The 13,825-nt window shown below is 41.7% G+C and overlaps 2 protein-coding genes across 6 annotated transcripts in view; both read left to right on the top strand.

Moving 5' to 3' along the window:
* plch1 (phospholipase C, eta 1) overlaps nt 1–5,963 on the top strand; it is a 60,408-nt gene extending 54,445 nt beyond the window's left edge. For 4 of the 5 annotated variants that reach the window (XM_086216362.1, XM_086216364.1, XM_086216363.1 and 1 more), the window contains 4 exons: nt 264–343; nt 505–564; nt 991–1,378; nt 2,157–5,963. In XM_086216362.1, coding sequence (XP_086072488.1) covers nt 264–343; nt 505–564; nt 991–1,378; nt 2,157–4,846 — 3,218 coding nt within the window. In that variant the 3' untranslated portion in view covers nt 4,847–5,963. The remainder of the gene's footprint in view (nt 1–263; nt 344–504; nt 565–990; nt 1,379–2,156) is intronic. The other variant, XM_086216361.1, reaches the window with a different exon arrangement.
* Nucleotides 5,964–7,588: 1,625 nt separating this feature from the next.
* LOC147254828 (extracellular calcium-sensing receptor-like) lies at nt 7,589–11,189 on the top strand. Its single transcript, XM_086215028.1, has 11 exons — nt 7,589–7,761; nt 7,933–8,159; nt 8,240–8,328; nt 8,443–8,622; nt 8,713–8,901; nt 9,001–9,504; nt 9,602–9,811; nt 9,896–10,019; nt 10,105–10,298; nt 10,383–10,664; nt 10,761–11,189. The coding sequence occupies exons 1-11, from the start codon at nt 7,589–7,591 to the stop codon at nt 11,187–11,189; spliced, it is 2,601 nt and encodes an 866-aa protein (XP_086071154.1).
* The last annotated feature ends 2,636 nt before the right edge of the window (nt 11,190–13,825 follow it).

The following is a 13,825-nucleotide window of genomic DNA, read 5'->3' as shown; positions in this document are numbered from 1 at the left end:
GTATGCACACACTTGAGGCTTTGACAGGGTTATAACTATAGGGCACAGGATTTTGTAGTTAATTGTGAATTTATTCTTTGTTGTGTATTTTAAAAGACATGTTACTTGGCAGGTTATTTTGTCGTCCCTGAACTTCTGAAGGCCTCTGCTACAGCAATGATGGCGCAATGACTAGTCTGTCACCAGCTGATGACAACTTATCATTTGTTATCTTTCCCACTCGGATGCTTACCTGCTCTTTCTCCCTTCAAACTCATCAACAGGTTACAGACATGTTTACTTGGAGGGTCTTACTGAGGCTTCCATCTTTGTGCATGTGTCAGTGCATGACGTCTACGGGAAGGTGAGCGATTTACCACTCGTGTCTACTGTAGCAAACCCCCCCCCCCCCCCCCACCACCACCACCACCCCCGATTGCGTTTCGGAGGTTAACAGAAGGAATGTGTTTTCTTCAACACATCAATCCATTGAAGCTGTGCTCCTTCAATCCTTTGTCTCTCTAGTGGAGTCCTCTAGTCCTGAACCCGAGCTTTACCATAATGCACTTTCTAGGATCTAACAAGGTATCCAGAAGCTTCAGGCTTTGTGTGTGTGGTGCTGCATGAAACAGTAATGCATGAATGCAAAATTGCCGTTTGTGTGCGGTTGTATCTACCATGACTTGTTTGTGTCCTAAGTCATAGATTGCTTTAAAGTTATCCTTCTACAGTGTTCTTGTATTTTAAATAAAATTCTCGACAATGTAAGCATGCATGCATAACCCCCATTGCTTTTATTTGTGTTGTGGTTGAGGGGTTAAGGCTGACATCTATAGGCGATGCTTTTAAATGCATGCGATAAGAGCTGTAAAAGAAGTTCAATACATGACACGTCTTTTATCTTTTTATTGACACTTGTCTGAAAAAGCCATCTGCAGTCCGTGTCAGATGTGCATTTTCCTCTCTTCTCCGTGTTTTATTTGCATCCTGCTTTGTTCCTCCTGCCTACAGGGTAATCAGCTTCGAGGTATCCGGGGTTTATTTAACCGTTCTTCCAAGACCTCTGTTGATACAAACTCCGCTGGCCTTCGGAAACGCTCCCTCAGTGATCACCTCCTGCGGCGCACAGCCAGTGCTCCAGCAAAGGGTCGGAAGAAAACCAAGATGGCGCTCTCAGAGTCAGTGGCTTCCATGTCAGACCACAAGAATGGCAGTGTTGTTGAAGCAGTGGGAGAGGGAATATCAGGGAAGGAAGTAGTGGTGGAAAAGCGTCTCCAGCCCCGAGCCCCCCTCACCCACAGGCCTATGTCCATGCCTTTAGACAGGCTTCTGCAAGGACAGCTATCCCTCTGCTCCAAAGGCAAGGAGCAGCATGATATGGGTGCAGACACTTTAATCGGTAGGTATTTCTGACTCTCAAACAGAAAAAAAAATCCAATATATTATGATATTACTTCTATTTTGCTAATTACATCTATTCAAATTTAATAAGCATACAAGATTCCTTTCTGACAACTAAAATAAAATGGAGCTTGTTTTATCAACCAAGTAATAAGCTAGGCAACATATCTGAAGTGGCATTTTGACTTGAATTGCTGTTCACGCTGATGAATTTCTCTTACCATTTCTAATTTCACTCCTTTGCTTACTTGCTCTGCTACAACTTCCTACAACTCATGTAAACTGACACACTAAAGCCTGCTCTCCATGATACCTTAACATGCCTTTTCTGTCCCATCTTCATTTGTTGTGCTTCTTTATAGTAGAGAACTGACTAGGATATTCCTGCAGGTAATCTAAAACACCTATTGTATGAAGGTTGCATTGTTCAAAAACATACCAGTATTACGTCCTCTCGATGTATTCTGTTTGAAAGTGGTTTGAGAAATATATTGCTGTGTCATTTGATCTCATTTTATCAAACCGATCCCATTCGACCATCTTTTCCCTAATCTGATGTCTGTAAACATGGACTTTTCCTTTTTAATATCCTCCACAGCCTCATTTTCCAGCTTCTCCCCAGTCGTATTTGGTGACCCATTTGTCTGTGTATTGCTATTGCATTGAATTGGCTGGACTGTTTGTTTTATTGTTGGCTGGCTTGTCGTTCTACATCAAATTGCATTTTTAAACATATATCTTTGTTAATCTTTACGCTCAAAATCCTTTGTCCACAGGATCCTTCCCCTTCGATAGGCCCAGGTCTTCTTCCGTGGACCTTTTCATCAAATCTCCAGTTTCCATTGCACAAAGTATCTCTTCCCCTTCTGAGACATACATCAACAGAAATAATAAAGGTCCTGACCATTTAGGGGAGGCGTCTTATCTGGTTATTGGTGGAGGAGACGTACGAAATGAAGATGACTACGTCAACTACCAGTCAGGAGTCAACAAATCAAATGGCATTTCTATGGTGTCGCAGCAAAATGGTTTCAATTCACCTTCTGTTGACAACCTGATGAGATCAGATAAACCAGAAACATCATCAAACAGCACCACATTCACAGTTGCACCTTCAGTTTCATCTTCCTCCTCTGCGCCCTCCTTATTAACCCCTCTTTCCCCCATCAGTATGGACTGTGATCTGAAGAGTCCCAGCTCTTTGCAGGATAGCGCCATCTCCCGACTTATTGATGCTGTATCCTTAAGTAATGAGCAAGACACGCATGGTTCTATTTCTGCTCTGATTGGTCAGTTTGAAAGCACTGTTGATCAAACTGACTTCACATTATCTCCTGACTGCACTGCTCATTACTCAAAACTTAGGCCTAGCACCCCTAAAGCACTGCAAGATTTAAGGTCTCCACTTAAGTCTGTGGCATCAACTAATAAAAAAACCCTGACAAGTCCCCAGAAGGTAGCTCAAAAAATAAATCTTGTCAACCATGAAATCCTTTCACCATGCAAGAGTACCCAAGTACACCTACCAGCTCCTGCACCTCTCTCCAGCCCAGAAACTGCTGAGCTTGAGGAGGTTTACACTATTCTGGATGAGGAGATGCTGTCGCCTGTATCAGTGTACAACCTGGAGAAGCAGACAGTTCAAGTTCAGGTGGACACTATGGAGAGGACAGCTGCAAACAGCTTAGGTTCCTCCCCAACAAAGGGGCTTCATGGAAAAAGTCACAATAAAGGTTGGGATGATTTGCACATAAAGGGGGGTGGATGTGAAGAGGAAGCAGAGGAGGGTGTGTATGAGGAGGTGTATGACCCACCAGCACCTGTACTGGAGCAGCAGCGGAGTTCTTCTCAACGGTACTTCTGCTCCCCTGTCAACACTGACTGTTTCCAGTACTTCCACGAGTCTGCAGGGAATTCTTCGGCAGAAGTGGAGATTAACGTTGATGAAGATCCACTGGAGATGGTGCTGATGTCGCCAAGACATGGCACTACATGGGAGGAACTCAGAAGTCCAACGAAACGGCACGCCATTTACCAAAACAACGAGTCCACTGCCAAATACTTACCGCAAAAACATCAACTGTCATCCCGTGATCATCCCCAACAATACCCATCACATGTACCATATTCACAGTGTCCTTCCCCACTGGACCAACCCTCCTACCAGCGAATAAATCACCACCACCATCAGTCAAATTTCCACCCTTCTCCCCTCCACAGATCCACTGACTCTAAACCCTCAAATTGTAGTCTACTACGTCAGAACAGCTACCCCAGTCCCCAAAACTATCCTAAGGTTTTGAACAATAACAGGGACTTCAGCTACACACAACATAGAGGCCACACTGGCAGCCAGATCCTAAATAGGTCTCAACAAGATTTGCAAGGATTTAAACAGATAGAGAGGGAGCAAGAAAGGTGCTTCCACAATGGTTTCTCTTCTTCTGAAAGTCTCCCTGAACATTGTGTGTCTCCAAACCCATGCAGAGGTACAGGTCTTCGTTCCCCTTCTTCAGACTTTGATGCAGTGTACAGCCATCTGGATTATGACTGTGTTACAGGCTCTTCAGGGTCTACAGTTCCTCAAATCACACAACCACACTGCCAAAGGCAAACGCAATCCTACACACAGAGGCAATCACGGAACCAGAAGGTTTCCATTGTTAATATGAGGCACCAGCCTGAAACCAAAGTTCCACTACACTCAGATGTAAGGCCTTCCTCAACTTGTCCACAGTCTAGTACCATAGACACCACTGCCACCCCATGTAAGTCCAAGTCCCTGGGAGACCTGACCTCTGAGGACATATCATGCAACTTCCAGAGCAAATACCACATTATTAGTCGCAGTTTTATCACTCCCCATATGAGGAAGCAAAGGAGAATGGGGACGGGAGATATGTCTTTCAAATCACAGCCTTGTGATCCACTTACTGAACAGTTACGTAAACTGGTTAGCCTAGAGGGGGATGATAGTGAAAGAGATAGACCTCAGTCTCTTCAGTTACAACAGGAAGTCAAATCTACACTGCCACACCCGCAGACGATGAGCTTAGCCCAGTGTGCACCTAGGGATATAGATGATTCCCCTCCTCTCCTTACACGTCGCTTATCCTCTCGGAGCCAAAGCCGAGTGCGTCACATCAACAGCCGTGCTCGAGAAAGACAACAAGAAGCTCTAAAACCACGGGCAGGTGTTATGGTCAACAGTACTGGCGGGGTGGTTTTAAGAAATAAACCAGCCTCACAAAATCCACCAGCAAACAGACACTCTACTGGCTCTTATATAGCGGGCTATCTGGGTCATCTGGAGGACAGGGGGCTTCCTGAAGGAGCTTGTACAGCATTACAATATGGAAATGGAGATCAGCATGGAGATCGTTACTATACAGACGACTCCCTTACGCCTTCAGAATCATCCCATTTCGCATCAGAGCCTGAAGTTTACTTCCTGCTCAGACTCTAGCTCTGATCCTCACCCTAAAACAAATGTGACCCTTCATGATACTCAATAACACTTAAAGTCAGATGATAAAGGAAAAAATTGTTATCTGTTTGTTCCCATGTTTACCAGAAGGTTTCTCTTATGACCTTCAAATAAATCTTATTCTAGGCTATTTCTGGAAAAAAAAAGATATATTCAGTTTAACATGAATGAAACAGCACATACAGTTCATGGTTGGGTCTGACAGCATGAATCTCCTGTATGAATTGTCCACAATAGTGAAAGGTCTTTCTAGTCCGGCAGTGAATTGTCCATATTCTGCTTAATGTCTAAATGTACTTTGGGATGTTGATTCCTCCAAATGGCTTCCTAGACTGATTGTACAGATACTTGTTGTCCCTGTGATGTCCCGTCAAAACTGCGTACTTTGACTATGAAGCAAAAAAGAATTGGTTTTTCAGCAAAGAGGGAATGTCTTTCTTTTTATCATTTGAATGTGTAATATAATCATTCACATTTAAATAGATGGGATTCATCCGTACGTAAGTCTTTCTTCTTTTCAGTGGGATTTTTTTTTTGAGTGTCTGTATACCCATTGTTGTTTTAAATGGGTTGAGAACCAATTCTATACATTTATGTTTGTGCATGTTACCCGTGAACATGTCAAGCATGACTATGCACCAGTTTATACAATAGATGTCGCATCACAACTACATTTGCACAGAACAGAAGAAGACAGCAGTTGCATTGGAAACAACAGGGGTTGAAGGCTTGTATCGGGTGCAATATTAACTTCTGTGCTTGGACTTGTTGCTCTCTTTGATTTGTAGATGTTAACAAAAAAATGGATTGTGAATTTCAAGAATTGGAATTTAAAGGCTTTTATTTTTTTAATTGCTTTGATACAGACTACAAAAAAAATCTTGTTGGTTCTGGTTATTTTATTTTATATAACTTAATAGAATGGAAACAACAGTATCAACTGTACAGGGCAAGGCTGAGGAAGGGAGGGTGGCATAGCTGTATCTTTTTTATTGTTTCAGTGTTAAACCATCCTTTTTTTCTTTGTATTGTTGCTCATTGAAAGACTGTGAGCATTTTCCTACCAATGCAATAAAATATTGAATTACGTGATTTCAACAAATTCCATGTCCGTCTCTTGTTTATGACAAACTGTTACACAAGGAAACCTAATTAATCAAGTTCAGATTAACTGATAGAAAGTCACAAACAGCCTCATCTTTCCCAGTGTACCACATCATGTGTAATGGGATGTAATTGCTCATGAAATGACTGTAATAGAGCTCACAAATGGCACACCTGTTGCTCTGTGCATACAATTCCCTGTGCTGGTTCCAAGATAGACTGACATACCTTGTTAAATTTTATGGAGCTATCACGCTGCATGAATCCTTCAAAATGGAAGAGACATAAACTATGTGGCAATTTGAATCATAACTCTCTTATGGAAGTGTCCATTATTGCCATACTTAAACCAGACATGTTGGTGGGGTGTTCATGGGCTGATAAAAAGCCATAATATTTCAAAGAAGAGCTGTTAAACATAAATTTGAAAATTAGATTTAAAATTTTTTTTTTTTACATAAGGTTTGGCTGTGGTCACCTTGGCGTATAGCATTTTCTGTGTGCCCTTTAGTTCGAATAGTTAGGCGGGAATTTTCATACAACATTAGCAGCAGCCACTTGTTCCAATGATTGAGATAAGAATGTTTTAATTGCACATTTAAGGAATGCTTCAATGAAGAAAACAACTGCGCATTTTAACCACAACATTTTGAGCATTTTTGGAAAAGCTGTCGACTATTTTGTCAACTGCCCGTAACCTCAATCATCATTTTTAGAATGTTTGATTCTAACTTCAGACAGAACATTGGTTATAAATCTAAAACTTTATAAACATCACTATAATATTGCATATACTATTCTCAGAAAGATTTTTGGACAAAAACATTTCTAGGTGGTTATGTGGGCCTGCTAGAATGATTTATGACATTTCAAATGCTTTGGAAGTTCGTCCTGGTCCAATATTTTATATACACAAGTGCTGTTTTTGGAAAACTTCAGGGTCCCAAGAAAATGTTACTTTTGTATCCTGCAGGACAAAAATGTAAGTGACTAGGACTTTTTCTTTTTGAAGATGAGCCCTATTGTGTGTACATCGCACATCGTACACGCACACACATGCACGCACACACGCACATGCACGCAAACACACACACACACACACACACACACACACACACACACACACACACACACACGTGTTAGCATTTAATTGTTTTCCAGCATCACTCCAGAGACGATCATGTCAGGCTGTTTTCGCTTGTGTCATCAATTTTACTTCCTTGCAAAAGGCTTCACCGCTGTTATAAATGTTCACAGCGCTTTGGTTGTGCAAGGGAGAGTACATTTTAGTCAACCAACCTTGTGATATGAACTTTTAAAACAAAACATTTTCGTCAGGAAGGAAATTTAAAAACTGTTATTGTATTTCTGAAAATTGAAAATTTAACAAGACTTTTCCTCAAGACTTTTTTTTTTTTAATTTTGTTTTCCAGGTTTGATGATGCAGGATTATAAATTGTATGTTCCTCAAACTGAATTATTGAACTTATTGTTGATGCATATTCTGATGATGTGATACGTTACCTGTCTTAATTGTCCAGAACATTCATGTCTTGGCTCTCCTGGCTCCTCACATGTTGGCCCTCCCCAGGCATCTCACCGCTGATTTTCAGTGTAATGGGACTGGAAATGGTTCAGGGAAGAGTCTGTTCTCAATGGGGAACACTCAGCAACAAGGGCCTCTCCCAGGATGGTGATGTGATGATCGGCGGACTCTTTAATTTGTATCTCATGCCCTCAGCTATAGAACAGGGCTTCACCAAGCTGCCGCATTATGAACCTTGCACTGGGTAAAACCTAATCATGAAATGTGCTTGTGGTTTTTTAATCTTATTATAGTCAATTTCTTGTCTTCTTTTATTCCAACGTATGTTAATGAGTTATAAGATGTTGCTCAACACGTTCTTAAACATGAAATATTTGTTGGATTGATGGTTGATTGTTTCTATTCTAATCCTCAGTTTAGATCCTGTGTCACTGAAATACATGTATGCTATGGCATATGCAGTCAAGGAAATAAACCGGAACAACAGCCTTCTACCAGGAGTGAGTCTGGGCTACCGCATACTTGATAGCTGTGCTCGATACCCCTGGGCTCTGCAAAATGCTCTGTCTTTGGTTGGAGGAGACACGAGCAGCTGTGACTTAACAGCTACTGACAACTACGAACAAAGGGGAGAGAAAGCAGGTATGATTTAATGAGATTGCATTTTGCTTTGTCAATGAAAACAACTTAAATGAATACTTCTTATCTACTGCTATCATTAGGTGTTAAGTCTGTCCCGTTGATCATTGGTCCTGCTTCATCGACATCAAGCAAAGTATTGTCCAGGATCCTGGGTCCTCTGTCTATACCAGTTGTGAGTCTCCGGAAATGAATCTTTTTTTTCTCATCGAGATACGAATTGATTAATGGGAATGCTGTTATTGCTATGAAAGAAGTGCCAAAATTATTGATTCATGTTTTTCAGATCAGCTATTTGGCGAGCTGTCCTTGTCTTAGTGACAGACTCAAATTTCCAAACTTCTTCAGAACAATTCCCAGCGATATTTACCAAGCCAGGGTCTTTGCACGCCTGGCCATACGCTTCAACTGGACCTGGATTGGAGCAGTTGTAGTAAACAATGATTACAGTCAATTGTCACTACAGGTGTATGTTTTTGATTTTATATTATAAATGGATGCATTTATGTCTTCTTCATGTGTAGTACACATAATATTATTTTTTTTTATACTCCAGGTACTTCAGGATGAGATTCAGGGGAAAGGAGTGTGTTTGGAATTCATACAAACCATTCGTTTAGAAAATGCTGAAAGTGACACCAGACGTGCAGCAATCAGAATTCAAGCTTCATCTGCAAGGGTGATTCTGATCATTTGCTGGTATACATATGTAAAGAGAATATTTCTGGAACTGGCAAAGAGAAATGTGAGCAGAGAACACAAAGAGTTTTTTTTTTTTATTAGTTTGGAAAGGAATTTCATCAGTTTTTATTGTTGTAATTAATTTCAGTTTCTTTGATTGTAGGTGACTGACAGGCAGTTTCTGGCCAGTGAGTCTTGGAGCACCAGTCGTGATCTTCTCCTGGATCTCTCCACCTCTAAAGTGGCGAGCGGAGTTCTTGGAGTGGCCATACGAAGTTCACCTATACCTGGATTTGGAAGTTATATCACAAGCTTGAACCCACGTCATCACCCTGATGATGAATTTATCAGGGAATTCTGGGAAAAAGTCTTCGCATGCAGTCCTGGAGCTACTCAGTCACCTTCCCTCACATATTCCTTCACATATGCTCACAAGCAATCCTCTCAGAAAGCTTCACTTCCACTCTGTAATGGTTCAGAGTCCCTTGGTGTGTTGCAGCATCTTTTCACCGATGTCTCTCATCTACGTGTGTCATATAATGTGTATCTGGCTGTGTACGCTGCAGCCCACGCCCTTCACAGCCTTCTCTCCTGCCCTGATACGGTCAACCCTCTGAGGAACTACAGCTCCGCCTGCTCCTCTCCAAAACACATCAAACCCGTTGAGGTAAACATCATTATCTATGTGTCAACTCTGTCACAGGGGTTCACAATATTAATGTACTTCTCAATGAGAGGATTTCTTCAATATGTGTTTTTTTCAGCTGTTGTGGCATTTAAACAAAGTGAATGTCACCACACCACATGGAGAAATGTTTAATTTCCAAGGAGCTGACATACCAGCAAAGTATGACCTTATTAACTGGCAGAGCACCCCCGACGGGTCCCTAAAACGTGTTTTGATTGGACGTGTGGACGGGTTTGACCTCCACCTAAATGAATCAGCAATTCAGTGGAGCACAGGATCCAATCAGGTAGTCAAGTTGATAAAAATTTCACATAACACGTGAATAACTCATATTTTGGACTAAATAAATCCATATTTTCTTGTTGTCTAGGTTCCCTCTTCAGTGTGCAGTGAGAGCTGCCCCCCAGGTACCAGGAAGGCCAACAGGAAGGGAGAAGCTGTCTGCTGCTTTGACTGTATCCAATGTGCTGATGGGGAGATCAGCATTAAAACTGGTGAGGACATGACTTCCCAACAGACTCTCATTCCTGCAGCTTTAATTGATAGTTTGCAACTTCATTGCTCTGCTATTTCATGCAGGCTCTCTTTCCTGTGAACGTTGTCCATCTGAGTTCTGGTCCAATGCTGGACGAACCACCTGCATCCCTCGCCAGGTGGACTTCCTCTCTTTTAATGAGACGCTGGGCATCACCCTCACAACAGCAGCTGTATCTGGTGTAGTTGTAACAACAGCAGTTTTTGTGGTGTTTCTTTACTACCGTCATACACCCATGGTTAGTAGTAAGCTCAACCTATTCATTAAAATGTTAATATATGCGGTAGCCATCTTAATGTTTGTTGATCTGTTTTATATCAAGGTTCGAGCCAACAATTCAGAGCTGAGCTTCCTGCTTCTTCTGTCTCTGAAACTCTGCTTCCTGTGCTCTCTGGTGTTCATCGGGCGTCCATCAGTCTGGTCTTGTCGTTTCCAGCAGGCAGCATTCGGGATCAGTTTTGTACTTTGTGTCTCCTGCCTCCTAGTCAAGACCATAGTGGTTCTGGCAGCGTTCCGCTCAGCTCAGCCTGGATCAGAGCGCTTGATTAGATGGTTTGGCCCGGGTCAGCAGAGAGGAAGCGTCTGCCTCTTTACCTGTATACAGGTACAGTAAGAATATTGTCATATTGATTTGATTATTAGAGTATCTATCTATCATAGAGTCATTTACTCTCAATGATAACATTGGAATGTCATTCAGGTTATCATCTGTGCTATATGGTTGTCACTCAGCCCACCTGTGCCTCAACGTGATCTGGGTCACCAAGGGTCAAAGGTCACTCTAGAATGTGCCATGGACTCTGTGGTGGGCTTTTCTCTGGTTCTGGGTTACATTGGCCTGCTGGCTGGCACCTGTCTCATCTTGGCCTTCCTCGCTAGGAAACTACCGGACAATTTCAACGAGGCCAAATTGATTTCCTTCAGCATGCTGATCTTCTGTGCCGTGTGGGTGGCGTTTGTCCCTGCTTATGTCAGCTCTCCTGGGAAATATGTTGTTGCTGTGGAAATGTTTGCAATCTTGGCCTCTAGCTATGGTTTGTTGATCTGCATCTTTGCCCCAAAATGTTTCATTATTCTTTTGAGGCCTAAGAGAAACACTAAGAAACACCTGATGGGCAGAATGACCTGAGAAAAGACTTGTAAGATATTTCATCTGGTGGAGAAGATCTGCCTCCCTCAGTGTCACATTTGATGGACCATATTTGCTCTTACCGTGTCATGTCACTTATTTTTTCTTTTTGAATATTCTTGATGTGCTCTAACTTCATCCAATCTCTCATAAAGCGTTGTTTTGTCATCAGAACACCATTTGATCAATAGATTATTTATTGTGATCATCCCCACAAAGGGCTATGTGATTTGCAGCCATGCTTTTACTACACTACCAGTGTGAACTACATGCATGGAGTGTGCCCGTCAACGAATAATGGAATCATCAAAAAAATGTAAATGTAAAATGAATATGTAAAAAAATGAATATAAATGGAAGAATTGCCACCCATTATTCTACACTCAATTGATGTATAGATCTCCTTTAAGGGGGCGTGATAAGGTGACCAGAGGTTGACAAATTGGACTTCCTGTTTATGCAAGTACCACATAAGAACCACTAGATGGCCATATTACACCATGAAAGGATGCTTACATGTTCCTGAATGGCTGGGATCTTTCCTGATGGACTTCACATGTTCTAAGGGCTTTATGCAGGATGCACTTGCTAGCTCTTTTCTAAGAGGTTGTTAAATATATGGAATAAACTCTCCAATGATATTTGTACAGTATCCTTGTTCTGGTTGTGCAAAAATGAACTATTCTGTAGTATTTTAGTATTTAATTGTAGATATCAGTTTATGTCAAAATGCAAGTTCATGACACGCTGTCAATATGAATTCAACCTTTATCTTATTCAGTTTTTACTGGCTCGTAAACTGCAATTAAATGCACATTAAATCACAGTGAAATAAAATAAGGGGAAAATGTGTTGAGGGTTGGCTAATTTGACAAATAAAAGATAAGTTTTCAATTCAGAACATTTGAACAAGCTGTGTTCCTTGTGAATATGTTATATTGCTATGGTCACTTCCCAAAAACAAATAGGGATGCACGGTACAGCGGTGCAGCGGTACAGCGGTTTCACCAGGGCTTGAAAACGTTGCTTTATCAAAACAAACAGGATTTTCCATCAATTTTGGCCCTGGCATCATTTGCTTCCAAGTCTTTTAGATTAAAACCTCAGTGACATCAGCAGGTCCTCTTATTTATTTATTTTTTTAGATTTGATAAACTTTCCTCCAAAACACATAAAAGAATTATAGTAATTTATGGGAAATCTTGAAATAGATTATCTTGAAATATCTTGACTGATCCTGCTTATTCACGCCAGGGAGAAAGACGCGTGAGGAAGAGTTGTTGGTGTACCTCAGAAATGAATTATACCAAGATATGTGGAGTGTGGCCATCCTTTGTAATGCCTGGTTGAGTGCTGCAATCAATTACAGACTTGAACCTTTACCAAACCATAGCATTGCCAGAGGAGTCCTGGAAGAGGTGCTTGCTCATGAAATATGTCCCAAGTCAATAAATCTCTTTTTCTGTTTTGCTGAAAAACAAATATAATTCCTAATTTTATGTACTGGTAGTTGAATCATCTTATATGGATCGCAGTAAAGAATTGCATCATAGAGACCCGGCAAGACCTCAAGTTACACGAAGGTTATTGCCGTCATCCTTCTCCCCATTCTTTTGACTTTTATTGTTTATAATGCAGATACGAGAGCTGTCACATAATTTACCAATAATTCTAAATCCTTGTTGTTTCAGTGACTGTAACACTCAAACAGTTTCACAAGGTTGAACTGCATGCAGCAGCTGTAGTATGGTGATAAAACAGCTTCACTTTGCTCTGTTGTTGCCAATTCTCTGTACAATAGGATGTAATTGCTTGTGGAGTCATGAGGTGAAGAAGTGTGCACCTGCTCCTTAGCACTGTAATGACCCCCCTGAATTCAGTCTGATGTAATTGGATCCTTTACACACACACACACACACACACACACACACACACACACGCACATACACACGCACGCACATACACATCAAAGGCACTTTGTTTGGGACTTTATTTCAATGACTGATCACCACATAGAATGGCACGCGTAGTGCTCTGTTATTACATTCCTTTATGACACAAAAAAATACATTAAACAGTTCAGTAAGTGATGCTTCAACAGGAATTTAACAATGAACTGCAGAAGGCGAAACCTGGTCCTCAACTTTAGCATTTCTCTCCCAGTGGTAGCTGCTGTGACCCTGTTCTTGTGCAGTCCACATTTAGTTCTGTGCTTGAGGACAGGCTTAAAGGAAATAAGAAAAAGCACTGATGTACTCCAGAGTAGCCAACCAGAATCTGCTTGGCATGCTACTACACTCCTGGGCCCTCTCTTCCTTTTGTGGCTCATCTCTCAAAAGCCATGTTGTATCTTCTTGCTCCATCACCCTTGGCTGCTGTATGACCTACTGAGCCTGTGCAGCCTCTTGAACTTGTATTGCCTGGGGCAGCTCATCTTTAAGGGCATCCATCATTGTGGTCTTTCTCAGCCTGTAGGGGGGTCTCCAGTACCCCTGCTACCCTATGGTGCTCCTTGTTCGTAGCCTGCTCGTGGGCCTGCAGGGTCATTGCTTCCCTCTGTAGTGAGATATTTAGGATACTTGCAACTCCCTTTCTCTTTTCCTCTGTGGCCTGTAGCTGGTCCTCCTGGATCCCTG

Source organism: Aulostomus chinensis, chromosome 10, assembly GCF_037954235.1.
Source record: "Aulostomus chinensis isolate RoL2024-O1b breed Wild chromosome 10, RoL_Achi_v1.0, whole genome shotgun sequence".
Lineage (NCBI taxonomy): Eukaryota > Metazoa > Chordata > Actinopteri > Syngnathiformes > Aulostomidae > Aulostomus > Aulostomus chinensis.
This window is presented reverse-complemented; position numbering and strand designations above follow the sequence as displayed.